Source organism: Mus musculus, chromosome 8 (assembly GCF_000001635.26).
Source record: "Mus musculus strain C57BL/6J chromosome 8, GRCm38.p6 C57BL/6J".
NCBI classification, from domain to species: Eukaryota; Metazoa; Chordata; class Mammalia; order Rodentia; family Muridae; genus Mus; species Mus musculus.
Genome location: NC_000074.6, coordinates 61320713 through 61337302, shown reverse-complemented (window position 1 = coordinate 61337302; position 16590 = coordinate 61320713). Strand labels below are relative to the sequence as shown.

The 16590-nt window shown below is 43.0% G+C and overlaps 1 protein-coding gene across 2 annotated transcripts in view; it reads right to left on the bottom strand.

Moving 5' to 3' along the window:
• Sh3rf1 (SH3 domain containing ring finger 1) overlaps positions 1–16590 on the bottom strand; it is a 241211-nt gene that overhangs the window by 127991 nt on the left and 96630 nt on the right. For both annotated transcript variants that reach the window (XM_011242231.2, NM_021506.2), the window contains exons 3-4: positions 7809–8084; positions 7285–7380 (exon numbers count right to left, since the gene is read on the bottom strand). In XM_011242231.2, the coding sequence (XP_011240533.1) occupies positions 7285–7380; positions 7809–8084 (372 nt within the window). The remainder of the gene's footprint in view (positions 1–7284; positions 7381–7808; positions 8085–16590) is intronic.

Below are 16590 nucleotides of genomic sequence, written 5' to 3'. Positions count from 1 at the left end.
AATCCTAATAAAGTCAACAATGCCACCCTTAGCTCTGTGGCGATCACCTTAGCAATGTCCAACCCTGTACTTAAACCTCCATCTCTTACCCTTTGAAATAGGAACAATACCCCGGAATCTACAGAATCAAGGACGGTCCCCTTTGGGGCTATCTCTGCTCTAGTCGGTACACTTGATTTCTCATGGTTACAGCAGATAGCACAGTGTATGCCACAACAAGAAGACCTCAACCCTTGGCACTAAAGTTTCACAACCTTTGACCAACACTTCCCCAGCCCTGCCCCCTACCAGGAAATTTTTCCTGTATTACAATGGAAGTTCCAGATTTAATCTAGGCATTGATTGCTTTACCCTGGGAAAATTCTAAAGTAGTAATGTTCTCGGGCCAGTTTTATTTTGTATCTTATTTATTATTTTCTGGGTTTTGTTGTATTGTTTTAATTTTATATATTTGAGACAGGGATTTTGCTAGGCGCCCAACCTGGCCTGAAACACTTGACCTTCCTGTGTAGATTCCAGAGTACTGGGGTTAGACGCTTATGTCACCATACCTAGCCAACTGTAGCCTCGTTACAAAAAACAAAAGCAAAACCTAGCAAGGGAGGGTTGGATATGGTGGCACATAGTTATGAACCTAGGACTGAGGCAGGGGGATCACTGCAAGTTGGAGTGGGCTGGGCTAGAAAACAAATGATCACACTTGGGTCACACACATCTCCCCAGTGGCTCCTAGGCATGTAACATCCTGATGTAATGACAAGAGAAACCTGTAATAAATATATGCCAGGCAGTGAAGATGAGAATAACAGCTGAAAAGTTAAAAATGCACAAAATCTACAAATCGGTTTTGTTCGGGCTTAGACAATTTTGTTCTACAATTTCTTAGATTGTCCATTTATTCTCTAAAGTGGTATTTTCTGAGAGTCTGCTGTGGGTGACACTTAATGAGAGTACCCTGGGAGACTACAGAAAGTTATAAAGACAAAGGGCTACCGCCTCAACCCCCATTCTGATGAGAGAAGGGAGGCTGAGAAACACTAGTTGTGGTGGTTTGAATATATTTGGCCCAGGGAGTGGCAGTAATAGGAGGTGTGGTCTTGTTGGAGTAAGTGTGCCACTGTGGGGGTGGGCTTTGAGAACTTCCTCCTAACTGCCTGAGGATGCCAGTCTTCTCCTAGCAGCCTTCAGATGAAGATGTAGAACTCTCAGCGATTCCTGCACCTGGATACTGCCATGCTCCCGCCTTGATGATAATGGACTGACTTCTGAACCTGTAAGCCTGCCCCAATTAAGTGTTGTTCTTCTAAGAGTTGCCTTGGTCATGGTGTGTATTCACAGCAGTAAAACCCTAAGACAGTTGCCAGTCTCTGTAGCAGATAACCTGACAGAAGGATGACAGGCAGCAAAGTGCAGTGAAGGAATAATAGTGACAGCGGTGACTGTGAGCACAGGTATCACCAATGGGCCACACTCCACTCTTAGGGTCTATGGGTTCAGCAGTGAGAAGACCAGACACACAGAATTACTGGTTGGGACACCAGTTCCATCCTGGCCACTAGGCTCCAGATTCCCAGGTGTCCCCTCTACCATGCCAAATTTATTGAGATAAAGCAAGAAGAGAGGAGGAGTGCGTGTCTTAGGGATGACAGAAGATTGTCATCTGGAAGATGGTGATAGAATGAGCTGGATGCAGCCTTCATTCTGGCAGGGATGGAAACATAGAAACACTCGTCTGTTAATCCACTCCTACCCTACTGTAGGTCACGGACACGTAAGTAATGTGCATCTTCAAATTACCCATGACAAAACCAAGTAACTAAGCAATTTCTTATTTGCTTAAAAGCTTGGGTGAAGTGATATTGCAAATGACTAGGCATCGAATTAAAGAAGGAACTGAGTAAAAATGTGTGGTTCAAAGTTGACCTAAAACTAGCCAGCACATCTTATTTGAATTATGTAGTTAGTCCCACCATATCTGCTTTGAAAATTCAAACTTTTGAAGGTCATCGTTGAAGGTTACAAACAACTTCTACAAAATACTGTTATTGCTAACTTTTAAATTTTTCCCATTAATATTGACTATTTATAATGGCACATTGAATGGCAGCTCCTTTCATGGAGTTTTCACATAACTTTGTCAAGATCCACCAGAAGGATCAATCTCTCTGGTAATCACATGAAATGTATTTCTTAAACACTATGGCTTAAAGTAGAAACAATCCTTTGCTCCTGGGGCTACTGCTAAGGTCCTGTTCCCAAATTGGTTCTTGATCCATCAATAAAAATATTCGCAGCCAATGACCTGGGTGGAATAAGTGAGAATTCTGGGTCCCTGCAAGCAAGCTAATAGACACAGGAGAGAGAGAAAAGGAGTTTTCACTATGCTTCAGAGGGAAAAAAGCCAACTAGCCATGTGAGATTTTGGGCAGAGCCCGTAGGCTACTTCTCCAGGAGGGAGGTTGGAGTTTGAGCTGGGACTGAAGGTAGCAGAGCAACTGAAACTAGGACAGTTTGAGAGGTGATGAGCTAAGCATACTGGGAGGGGGGATGCTAGCCAAGTGAGATTAGTAGTGACCAGCAATTAAGCCAATGAGGCAGGTTGAAATTGAACAACGTGTATATATGTATATATATGTCTGTGTTTTTCATCCGCAGGTCCAATATTCTCTAGGCAGGGGCTGGTAGCATGGTCCATTCCTAGAGCATTGGGGGGGGGGGTAGCAAAAGCTACACATTACAGCTTACAGAAAAGATATTGTGTTACTGGCATGAGAACATTGGTCTTATTATACATTCCCATTAGAGTTATTGGCTGACCAATAGCTTTGTCAGTGAGCAGTAATATTTGTAAGCAACTTTTTTCTGAACAGTGTGTTACAACAGTGCAATTAAAATATTCAACATTTCAATAAAAAAAAGAAGCAACTTAGGGTTCAATACTAGCCCAGAACGCACAACAATGACTGAGAAATGCCCCAGATTCCATGGTTAGCATCATCTTCAACCAAACTTTCTGGTTTTTGAGAATCATGCCATCCTTGTAAAATGACTGTGAAAACCAAGTGAGGCAGCTGGGAACTAATTGTGTTGCTAAAATCGTATCTAGTCTTCAGACAACTGGACCATTTGAACAAAGAGAAACGGGGCACTGAAGTCTTCCTTCTGACTGCAATCAGTCCTTGATACACACCCTGACATGGTGCCTTCGAGAATTCCCTGGGCTTCCTAAGACTCTCTTGTCCTTAACTGCTTTCCAGATTACTCCAGTCAAAAAGAGACTGTCTATATAGAACACAATGTACAGCCTTCAAGGTGTGCCCACACAGGGATCGGGAAGAGGCTGTCTTGGGAGAAATTGGTGAACCAGATCTGAGCAAAGGAATTCTTATCACAAGAACTCCACACAACTCACGTGGTCTTGCATATCCCAACCTGGCCTGGGATTTACATTTCTGACCCTCCTGACTCCTCTTCCCGGGTCCTGAGATGACAGGTGTGCACCACTGCAGGTATTTAAGTACTGGGGCTCAAACCCAGGCATGTCAGATAAGCGCTCTATCTGCTGAATTATATGATCTTTCAAGAGTTTTGTATTTTAATAGGAAGACATTTGCTTGACAATCATAGCATCATTGCTATTTTATCATTTTACTTCAACATAAGTAGGTGAGCCAACTATCCCAATGGTGTTTCCTTTTTCTTCTTTCCCATTTTCTTGTGTGTGTGGTGTGATATGTGGTGTGTATATGTGTGTATGTATGTGTGTGTGTGTGTTGAGGATAATCCTCAATTACTCTTCCACATTATTCATTGAAGCAGGCTGTCTTTTTTTTTTTCCATTTTTTATTAGGTATTTAGCTCATTTACATTTCCAATGCTATGCCAAAAGTCCCCCATACCCACCCACCCCCACAGGCTGTCTTAATCACACCACAATCTCACTGATATGGCTAGCCTCACTAGCCAGGGTGCTCTGAGGACCTTTCATCTCCACCTTTCACTTGAGGTCTATGGATCTAAACTCCAGTTCTCATGTTTGTACATTGAGTGCTTTAACCACTGAGCTCTTCCCAGCCCCTCTGGGACCATTCCTTACAGCCTCACCTTCCTCCCCACCCCCACCCCCAAAACCCTCAGTCCTCTCCCTACTAACTCCAACAGGCAGTTCTTCTCACATGGCCATGGTCCCCTTGAATCTCACAGCTGACTTACCAATTCCACAATTCTAGAATCCCATCCCTCAGGCCCATCCTGTGTTCCCTGAGCGTATCTATTACCTATGCCAACTAGAGAAACTGGGTGGAGGTTAGGAGGGGTATTGGAATGGGATGGGGTTAGGGTCTATTAGAATGGGACAGAGTTGGAGGACTGTGCAAGGAAAGACATTTCTGAGACTCCAAGCTCAGTTCTGAGATTATCCTTGTGCATGGTGACAAAGGTCTTTCATTTAACCATTACTATACCCTAGCCGACTAAGGGACATATGCTGGTTTATAAGATACAAGAAAGATATTCATCAGGATGGCACAAACGTATAAACCCAGCACTTAGGAGGCTGAAGCAGGCAGATGGTGAGCTCATGTCAGCCTACCCAGGGACTTCCAGGCCAGCTTAGGCTACACAGAGAGACCCTGGTCCCAACACCCAATCCATTTTATAAAAAATTCTACAAGTGTAATACAGCGGCGTTTAAATTGGGCATGCTCTAAGTTCTAAAGCTGGCCCAATATGAAAGGTTTACGGAGCAAGAGAATAAAGTGTTTTATTTAGGAAAAGGCCTGGGTTTTCTTGACTGTACACTTTGTTTGATCACATCTGACACTGTCCTGCGACAGCCAGGTTGCAGTTGGCTGTGGCTGCAGTTTTCCTTCACTTAGGCCCGGAGGCTGAATGAAGCAGGTGTCACTAAGCCCCAGGTGCTCTGTCCCCCACCAGGCGGGTCAATCTGACAGCTTGACAGCAAAGTCTGCTCACAGGCTCTGACAGACAGTTGATTTACTTCAAGTCCTCACTAGAAAAGTTCTGGTTCAAATAAGGAAAATATTCATGGCTGAGGGGGTGGGGGTGGGGGATGGGAAGCAAACACGTTCCCCTTGTGTACTTTAATTTAACAGCTTAAGTCAGAGTAAACAATCCTATATGACTCAAATGACTGTAAGTGACTCTGGCCTTTCAGTGGGTGGATTATATATATATATATATATATATATATATATATATATATATATATATACCTATTGAACAATTTGACACCTGCCCCATGTCACCATCAGCATCAACAACAAGATGACATAGCAATACCTTTTCATGGATGCCAGACCAAGCTTCAGCATGCACCAGTGACAATACCACACATGTAAAGACAGGCTCTCTTTACTAAACCCTGCCTGCTGGCTCAAACTCTTTAGCCTAACTATTCAAATATCTGGAGGAGCTGGTAGTTTTCCACAGCCCACACTTAGGACGTACACAAATCATATACAGAAAGGGTTACTTGTTAAAATTTTTTTCTTCTTCTTCTGTTGTCTTCTTCTAATGCTAGAGCAAACATCTTAATAAAAGGAACATTTGAAAGTGTAGAACACACTCAAGAGAAGTAGCTAGCCTGGGTTCCTGCCCAGTGGATACACAGTGACACTGGGTTCCTTTCTAATGGATGTGCAGTAACACATCATTGTTTTAGGGAAACTGTGACAATCTTACTATCTCGGGGAGACACTGAGGGCTGCCATTTTAGCCTTCAGAATCAAGTCAAAACAAATATCTCAGCTAGGGCAAGATAAGGGATAGTAGTTTTTTTGTTTTTTTTTAAACATGCTTTTCTACATGATAGACATTTTGATGATGGGAACAACAGAGCTGCCTTTAATTCCCCAAACAGCCAGTGCTCTCTCTTGCCTTTTGCTTCGGCACACACAGTCCTCTTCACCTAGGTGTTCCTCCTGCTTATAGTAAGCGCACGCCTCCATCTCTCTCACTTAACATCTATGTATACATCATACAGATACCAACTTCTTTCCACAAGTCTTCCTTGATGTCAGCAACTCGGTGTGGATGTTTGTTTGGCCTCTGGTGGTTTCATGCTTTAAAAACCAAATGCATTCCATTTTGTTCTCAGCAAGAGACACTTCTCACTCCCTGACAGTTTAGGACACATGATGTAATGAGGGTCTGCTCTGAACTCCCCCGTTCACTGTATGTGTGTGTGTCTGCATATGTGTGTATGGGTACACATGGATATGTGTATATATGGAGGCCAGAGATTCACATCTGGTTTATTCCTCAACTACTGCTCTCCCTTACAGAGACACTCTCTTACTGAACCCAGGCTGGCCACCAGCAAACCCCTCGGTTCCACAATAGTTGGGACTACAAGTGTACATTGTCACTCACCCTTAAGTAGGTTCTAGGGATCAGCCTCAGGGCTCGTGCTTATGCACCCAACACTTTGCTAACTGAACCATCTCTCCAGTTCCCCCTCCCCAATTCGTTTCTCGATTTTGTTTAGAATAATCTAAATGTGCTACTTCATGAATATAAAAAGACTTCATTTAGTCAGGTTTGGCCATAAGCTTTCTGAACGATGCTAATTAACGACAAAGGGAGCTAAGAAGTTCCTGGACTCCGATGGAGAAGGAGTCACTCAGTAAATGTTTAATGAAAGGACTACTCTGGGAATCATGCTCTAGTTCTAATACTGTGGCAGATTAGGAAAGAAGCCGTAAGCAAGGGGGTTAAGGGTGCGGGCCGCTGAGATTACCCACTTGCCTGTGGACACACAAGCTGGAAAGAATTGGCTCCTCAAAGGTGTCCTCTGACCTATTGCTTACACACACTTAAACGCACACACGAAATAAATAAATGTAATAAAAGCATAAGAAACAAGTAAAAAAAAATAAAACAAACAAACAAACAAAAAACCAAAACCCAGAAAGCCAAAATGAGAACATTAACTTCTCAGGTACCTGGGCCTTTACAAAGTTTCTGATCCTCACCCAAGGTAGCACGCAGAAGAGACAACCAGATCATATAGGTGATGGACAGAAAGTATGCCGTCTCTTTAACACATCATAGGGATACTTTTAGGAGTGATGCAAAGAGTCACATTTTATGATCTTCAGTAACTGAAGGACACAAGGAAGGAACTCTTTCTAATCTAACAGCAGAGCCTTTCAAATCTGAGGTGGATGCTCTGGGCCATGAGGATTTCTTAATGCCTAATTTGCATAATTAACTCTTATTTACGATGCTGAATATGAATCATGACCATACAAATGAACTTACCTCCACGTATGAAATTGGAAATATTCCTATTTTATCTGCCAGCATTCCTTCAGCCCAGTTTTCATCCACTCTGCGGATCACGGTCAGTACGTCGTCCTGAAGAAACCAGAAAGTGCTCAATCTCTCTGACCCCATTAAATGTCCCACTTAAGTAAGCATCCACAATACAGGGACTGAATTTCTAATAGTAGATGAATAAAACTTCTGTCACATACCTTTAGTACACAAAACTATGCTGTTGTCATAAGCCAAGCAGTAACTGCCAGTCTACCTGATGTTCCTTAAAACTTTTTGTTATATTCGTTTGCAGTGGTGGGGGTGGGGGGGTGGGGCAAGCAATTGTGTGCCTGAGGAGGTCAGAAGACGATTTTGGTGAAGTGGGTTTTTTTCCTACCACTTGAGTCCTGGTGATCAAACTCAGCTCACCTTGGCAACCAGTACCCTTACCAACTGAGGCACAGCACCAAGCCCAGGTACTTGGGCGTAACGGAGGGAAGCTAAAAGCAATCTCGGGGATACTGTACCTTTGCGAAGGGAAGGCAATCTTTGTCAGCTTCCTTGTCTTTCACTTCAAAGTCGTAAAGTGCTTTGCACTGAGGCGGGGGCTGAGGTAAAGGTTTGATGATCTGCACGAAGTTGGTGGGGAAAAAGCCGTGGACCCCGCTGACTTCCCCGTGGTACCAATTCTCATCCACCTGTCGGCGCAGAATGATGATGTCGCCTTTGCTGAACTTAAGGTCTCCGGGCTCTTTTCCTTCGTAGTTATATAATGCTTTGGCACACGGTAACTGAGGTATTCCCTAAAAGAAAGAGAAGGATGTCAGTGAAATAACAGTCAGGTGATGCCTCTGAAAATATAATCGCACTCTTGTTGTCTTTTAAGATCAAATTTGCCAACTTGGCCCCTGGAAGAAAATCTTACGTAAAAATGTAACTTCATTTTATTACAATACAAATACAAAGTACATGGTATTCCTGTATCGTCCTCAGTACAGCCTTGAGACCTAAATTTAATATAGGGATGCTTTGGTTTTGTTTGCTTAGGACTACTGTCTGAGTCTATATCCTGATATGAAATTCAAAATTCATAAAATCTAAGCATAGTTTTTGATAATAATTTATTCATCAAGATAGATGATATAGACGGAGAAGAAAAATTTAAACCAAAGCCTAATTCATCAACTTCACAACTATTCTAAAGCAGATTAGATTTTGGACAAATATTTTTCGGATGTGTCTTTTAATGTGGTAATGAGGTCATAATCTTTTATGAACTCAAGAAATATGTACTAAGACTCCTTTCTATTACCAAATATGGAATCCAGCAGTTAAGACCACCCCAGAGTCTGAGTGTAGTAGTTAGCGCTACTGTCAACTTGATTCAGCCTAAAGCCACCTGAAGAATGTCTCAGTTGAGCACTTGTCTTTATGAGGTTTGTCTGAGGGCATGATGCAGGGGACTTCCTTGGTTGTTAAGTGTTGGTCTGGGTGGGATTGTCTTGGTTGTTAAGGGTTGGTCTATGTGGGGTTGTCTCCATTGTTAAGTGTTGGTCTGGGTGGGATTGTCTTGGTTGTTAAGGGTTGATCTATGTGGGGTTGTCTTCATTGTTAAGTGTTGGTCTGGGTGGGGTTGTCTTGGTTGTTAAGGGTTGGTCTATGTGGGGTTGTCTCCATTGTTAAGTGTTGGTCTGGGTGGGATTGTCTTGGTTGTTAAGGGTTGATCTTTGTGGGGTTGTCTCCATTGTTAAGTGTTGGTCTGGGTGGGATTGTCTTGGTTGTTAAGGGTTGGTCTGTTTGTCAGTGTGGGACTGTCTTGAATGTTAAGGGTTGGTTTATGCAGATTGTTGTCTTGATTGTTAAGGGTTGATCTATGAGAAATTGTCTTGATTGTTAAGAGTTGGTTTATGAAGAGTTGTCTGGATTGTTAAGGGTTGGTCTGTGTAGATTGTCTTGATTGTTAATTGATATAAGAGGGTTCAGCCCAGTATGGGTAGCACCATTTCATAAACACATAGTCCTGAGCGGTATAAAAAGCTAGGTAAGGAGGGGTCTGTGAGCAAGCCAACCATCTGTCAGCTCTCCTCCAGTTTGTTTCAAACTCTATTTGACTGTTACTCTGGGTGTAAGCCGAATAAACCCTTACTTGTTGCTTTTGGCCAGAATGTCTTATCACAGCAACAAAAAGGACTCTAGAACACTACCCCCTCAGGCTTTATAATCTCTAAGTGTTCAGACGTGGTCTTCTACAATTTAAAATACTCAATATGCTCTTCCTGGTTTAATAGCACAGCGAGACCAAGAAGCAGAGAGGTGAGGTTTTAAACATTACAATCTGGTTTTAAACGGCAAGTTAAAAAGTGTGTGGTCCTCCATGACAATTTAATCATCCTATGGATTCAGTATGGCATGTCTTCATGGCTCTTGGTGCCCATGTGTGAACGTTAGTCAGCACTTTACGATTCCTGGCCTCCCTGCTGCCTATCACTGATACAGAGGATAAACAGTGAGTCAAAGACATCTGTAATAATTTGCAGAATTAGATTACAGCCTTCTGCCTCACATATCCTCAGCTATGTATTCATCCGTGAGGAAGACATTCATCATGCTTTTGTAACCAGGCAATGTGCTAGAGCTGAAGACTCTAAAAGGAAATAATGCACAGTTCTCCTCCTTGAGAGACAAGGCAGGTAAAGAAATGATAGCCCAGTGGGCATTCATGGAAATGCCCACTGCTTATGGGAAGAGAGAACTTGGGGCTTAGCAGATGGGAAAAATGAACTATTTCCCCAAGTCTTCGTGGAAACCTAAGGGGTTAGTTTAGTAATGTTGGAGTAGGGGGATGGAAAGGAAAGTGGGAACATACCACACAGAGGGGACAGAGCCAGCAAGGAGCACTATCATGGACACAGGTGCTGGAAGAGCATTGGAAATGTAAGGTACATGGGGTGGGGGCAGTGGTGTCAAATTTACACTGGGTCTGGAACATTGTTAACAATCTTGGGTCAATGGGTCCTTCAAGCAACAGCCAAGGGTCTGAAGCCCAGGTGGCTCTGTCGCCAGGCAGATGAGGCTGGTAGTAAAAGAGAGTATGGGTTGTCAAGTGGACAGGTGACAGCTATGTGTAAAGAGAGCTGTACAACAGTTGATTTTTTAATATAAGTTTAATCTTTCCAGGAAAATAAAGCAGAACATGTGTTCATTCTCTCCACAGTCCACTCAGATATATCATTCTCTCCACAGTCCACTCAGATACACAGAAGACCAACCTTGAACCCTCTTACAATAGCTCCCGACAGTTAGCTTGTTTTATAGTCAGTCTACCCAAACTTCTTAGCTAAATATTTCTGTTTGAATTAAGTCGAATAGTGATTCGTTCTCTCACGATGCTACCTGGCAGTCAGTCACCTTGTCTTCTTGTCCATGTGATGTCAATTAAAATGGCTCTGAAAGCCAGTGTTCCTGGAAGACACACATTGAGCCATCTAGAGATCCGGATGCCCTCCTGTGCCCTTTGGAATCCTGCCTTAAGGCTGAACTGCTCAGTTCCTGTTACTCGACCTTGTAAAGACACATCTGCTGCCGCGCCCTCTGGTTCTTCCCACATGTCCTTCAGGAACTCTGGTTTTCCTTGATGCTATGAACTCTGATTATATTCCACTTAACATCCAGTTTTGTGGAAGGTAGAATTCCTATCTTCGTCTGTCCTCACATATGGTTCACTCAGTTCTTTTCTATATTACGAAGTTCTCAAAGCCTGGTTATCACAGCTGAGCAAGACTTTCTAAAGCCAAGTTTGAGGAAATGAGTGTAAATCAGCAGAGCAGTGAGTGTTGCCGGGGTAGGGGTGGGGCAGATAGGACCAGCAAGGGCATGGCAAGGAAATGGAGTTCATTTTAAATTTCACAAAATGTCCTAGAAGGAACAAAATGCTACATTCATGAATTATCATCATCATCATCTCTACCACCACCATCACCATCATCACTGCCATTACAACCACCACCACCACCACCAATCACCACCACCAACCACCACCACCACCATTATCCATCAGTGTGAAAAGCCCAGTCACCAGTGAAATGGGGCACTTGACAATGCATTTGTTTTCAAGCAGCTGAACCCTTTCCCTTTGAAGGGCTTCACACAGCAATCACATTTTATATGTATTATATGTATTATATGTATGTGTGTGTGTGTGTATTCCTATATCCACTGTATGACAATTACAACAATGAAAAGAATGTTCCTCCCAGGAAGTGCTCAACAATTTTGAAATGCACACTTCTGAAGACCACATTTGTTTTCTGAGCCGAATCCATTCATCTTCTGGTTTGCACAGAAGAAATTACAAATTCCCCGACATGCACCGTTTAATGGGGAGTGGCATTTTAGATGTGGCTGTAGTTCATCTTGACAGGGCTAATGTAAGGCACTGGAAGGCTGCATGAATTAATTGGAAATCCTATTACAGACTCAGTGACAAATAACTCTATTCACCATTATGGCCCCTCTCCCCCCACCCCAACACCTCAATTAGCTGTTTGGCTGCCTCCACCCTAGATTCATGCCAGACGAATCCACACACCAAGATTCAGATGTGGTGCTCTTAGAAACCATTTCAACAGCTCCTTGAAGCGATCTGTAAAGTCCCAAACGCCCCACAGTAAGGTGCTTTTGTGAGATGCTGATGCGGGAATCGAGGGAATTTATTTCTTTACAGATCATTTCCACACCCCAGCGGCCTAATGGACTTATTAACTTTTCCACAAAGCGAATCTATTAAGTGCTCCTAGAATCATCAAGCATCCTTAATAGAACAAGTAGCAACGGGAAATCCTATCACGATGATGGCGCTATGCATTATGGTTAGCCTGGAGTTACTGGCCCCATGCAACCAAAACTTCATTAATTCACACTGACTTGCTAAATGTTGACTGCCACGGTTATTTCAGTGATCAATAACCACAGAGAAAGTCATAAGGCTTATGGCGACCAAACCCACGAGCACACAGTTGTGCATCTGGCAGTGTTTTTCTATGGTGTTCTTTTTCAATTAAATTCGAAGGCCCTAGAAAGCCAGTTTGTGTCAAGTTTCTCAAAGGAAGGTTTCCCACATTAAGTAAAATGAATTCTCTTCTGATTTCCAATCGAGCAAAGTTCAGTGATCTTTAGAAAACTTATTCCCACACAGGCTGCAGATGATTAAGGATAAATGGTTTAACGACTTGGAAGAGCAATAAAAGAACGCATTTTCCTGCAACATCTGAAGGAAAAAAAAAGCAAAACAATTGGTTTGAAAACCCCTAGAACTAGTCTTGTGAGTAAAATACGTCCCAGCCCAGGGAGGCCAGGCCCGCTCATTCATATCCTCTCAAAGGTCTGAGCGCGGTGTCATCACCCTGGCCTCTGCCCGCCCTCCGTGCCTTCAGCTGCTTGTCTTTTGGAGCCTCAACATCAGGCCAGGGCCCCCAAGGATGCACAGAGCTTAGATTTCACTTGGAGACTTTCACTTGGCTACACATGAAAGGGAGGCTTAAAAGGAGAGAAAGCCAGGGAGAAACCAGACTGCAGCCCAACCTGGGGTATGTGGCTGTCACTCAGGCCGCCAGCTTTATCAAAAAGCTTGGTAACTGAGACAGGTGGAGTATTAGAACCATTCTTCATCAGCAGCGACATCAACAAATACTGAATTATTATTTTGTTCATGAAAAAAAAATAGCGCAGGACCGTGGATTACTTTACTTCACCATTACTGTTTGCTTCTGAATTACACACATTCAAGTGGCTGCGGATGACATTAAAATCCTCACACGGTCTGCATGCAAATATTTGTGATTAAATGTTCTCCACTTGCATTTCTGCACCATCAAGCACATTCCAATATATCTGGCGAAATGCTACTTGATGAGCCAGCTGGGAGTCCAACAGGTAAATAAAATACTCGCTGCCAATGTAGTTCATGGACTCAAATGCCAATGCCCCGATATCCATGCAAAACAGCCTCTCTCTAACCTCAGATGCCTTCACGCACTTCTTACTGCGCCATAAAGCAAAGCAGATTCAACGGCCCAATGAAGAGAGAGAGCCCAGAAGATTCTCTTACAGCAGGAACGGCTATAAAATGTGAATTCAGTTATATCCAAAGAGGATATAACTCTGCCTGACTCCAACTCAACTTCCAAAAACTTTTCGGAATGAACCGAGGAGCAAAGAAATGAGCGCCAGTGCCACAGAGAGAAGCAAGCTACACAATGGACCAAGAAACAATTTTAGAGAGCCCTTCATTTATTTGGGTATCTAGGCATGTGTGCATCTTGTTTGAGTTCCTTTGGGCATGTGCACCAGTGTAGAGGCCAAAGGACAATTAATTCTGGGGAGTTGGTTCTCATCTTTCACCATGGTCCTGGGGATTGAACTCGGGTCACTGGCCTTCCATAGCAAGCACCTCTACCCACTGAGCCATCCCACCAACCCCATACAATGTACTTAATGGTTATTAAATACAAAGCTTTAGTCTCAGAGTGTCTAAGTTAGATCATTACTCAAATATGATTTGAGATGTATCAATTTTAATATCATGCCCCGTTATAGTATTGGGAGTCTCAAGTCTCCCCTTACTTTGTCATTTCCTTCAACGTTTATTTGTAAAGATCGCTGTACTATATGATGTTTATCTGGTGACCATTTCCTTAAGTTTCTGAAATCTCACTTATCGTACCCCTGAAGCTCCAAAGAGCCTAGTCATAACTTTAACCCCACCAGTGCTTTGTAAGTAATCAGCATTTAATGGGGAAAAAATTCCCCACGTAAATATTTTTATTTCTATTTTAGGGTGGTCCTTAGCAGGTAAGCCCTCTATCACCGAAACACCCCAACACTACATTCATTCATCCCCCCATTCTATTATTCTGGCACCCCCTTCCCTTATACAACTATTTTCTTCAGCTTTCTCTTGAAGTACTCCTGCTTATCTAAACAACCTTCTCCTCAATCCAGATCTGGTTCCAATTTTACTCCAGTTCAAGAATGTGGGCTGACCCAGGCCAACGTAAGGAGGCACAGAAGCAGCCAGTGTGAAAGCTACTATAGAGGATGGACAACAGATATTTAGGAGACAGGAAACATCAAATCCTAGGATGGAGGACGAGCAAAAGAAACCACGGTAGCAAGAGTAATTCCTGAAACATGGTCTTGTCGACATCAACAATGTCTTCACAATCTAGAGACGGTTCCCAGTGACCTCTTAAATCAAATTAATGTTCTAACTCATCGGCTTTATGGCCCTCCATGTGGGTTGACCGTTCCACCTCGTATTTTCTACCCTCAGCGAGCAAAGCAGCAGCTGCTGTCAACACCTCAGGGTTCATGCATGCCATTCCTCCAGCACCAGAAGGTACTGAGACCTGCCCATGCCACCTACCCCCAACCCTAGTCCCCAGCCAGGTTTATTTCACTGTCTACCTGCAGTTGATAATTGCACATTGTTGCTTCTGCTACGATATCCATCTTTGATGTCTGCTTGTTGTTTGGAATGGGATAAATGAGGCCAGGACCAGAGATCCAGTTCTGGTGTGGGTGAGTAGGTGGTCCAGGCACTGTCTCCTAGCCACGATTCTCCCCACCGTATCTGACAGAGGTGCTGCTCTTCCAATGTATTCAGACTGCCTACATCAGCCAACATCCCATTATCTCAGTCAGTGTAGATTCTGTTTCCCCTGGGCCAGAGCATCCTGTACTGTGGGACTCTGAATTACTCATCTTGATACCCTGGGCACCTACCTCAGTGTATTCTTGCTGGAAAAGCTAATGACAAAATAATAATAATAATAATAACAATAATAATAATAATTGCTATCCCCAGTGGGCTGAGTGGTAACAAAAGGATAGACAAGTGGAAGAAAATTATATTCAAGGAGAAGCAACTAAAAAGACAGTTGATTGTGAAGGTAGATTCACTGGCTTCCTGTATACTATACAATATACACAGCCACAGATTTATGCATCCCCAGGGCTGACTGCTACACGGCCCTTTTGAAGTTATCTTCAGTGCATCCTCTGTGCGTGCTACAGGCTGGATGTGAGATCTGAAATGTGGGTGGCGTAGGAATACTAAGGAAGAAGGAAGATTCCACTCTGGGGATTCTGGGAAACCTGAGGCCGTCAGAAGTGTTCCAGAGAGACCTAGGGATCTGTGATCAAGCCCTTCCAATTGGCATTCACATCCACGTACAGAAGACATGCTGGCCATGAACAATCTAATGTTTTCCACAAAGCAAATTGCTGCCATTTGAAGAATGTAAAACAACTACGTAGCAAACCACAACAAACAAATATTTTCCTTACAAATTCATTCGGCCATTAGGAGGAAATAGTCCTATAGCTGATTTATAGGTTTCTCTTGGATGGCCTTAAAGGGGGAGTGTCCAACTGACAGATGAAACTCTAAAACAAATCTTATGAATGTCTTTACGGGAACAGAGCAATTGAGAATGTAATTCACTGAAGTCAAATGCAGGAAATTCATGTCACTCATTGTCCTCAATGTCTGTTTGCTATTTCACTACGTGCTCAATAACTGAGAGCATTTTGCAGAGAACTCGGAAATTTGCTGGGGAAATCCCCTGTAGTGACTTGAGTTACCTAGCTTGAACCATCAAGGCATGATGGGAAATGTTTTCTGGTAACAGGTTAAGTTTCTGCCTCTTTGAAGGCAGTTTGGTTCATGGTAAAGCAACTGCCCTTTCCCTATCCCTGCTCCATATGAAACACCTCACTTGGCTTGGGGCTGAGGGTTAGACAGGCAGGAATGACCACACAGGAAGAACTCTGCATCCTAACAGCAGCCCAGGTAAGGAAGGACAGGGAGAGTGTGTGAGAGCAGGCTGTGCACCACATAAAGATCTGAGAAGAATCCAACCAAATCCAATGACTTGATTTCCGATTTGTGTATGAGTGTCTCTATCTTTTCGTTTTTAGGACCTTAGAGAAAGTATACCCACATAGTTTAAACAATGAATGTAAAAAAAAAAAAGAGTTCAGAGTTTTGCAATTAAAATAACAATGCAATAGACCCAGGCTATACAGTCAAAGTTCCAAGGCAATTTGACTGTAGAAAAGATAAGCTTTTCGAAAAATTCTAAAAACAATAGAGATGGGATTAGACATGCCCCCTATCTCAGACCATATGGGAAAAAAAATCTCAGATGATTTTCATAATCAAATGAAACTTTGACGCTTGGTGGAGGGACACAAAAATAAACAAAAAAAAAGGCTACCCTACTCTCCTAGGATTGTATAGTTCTGTTT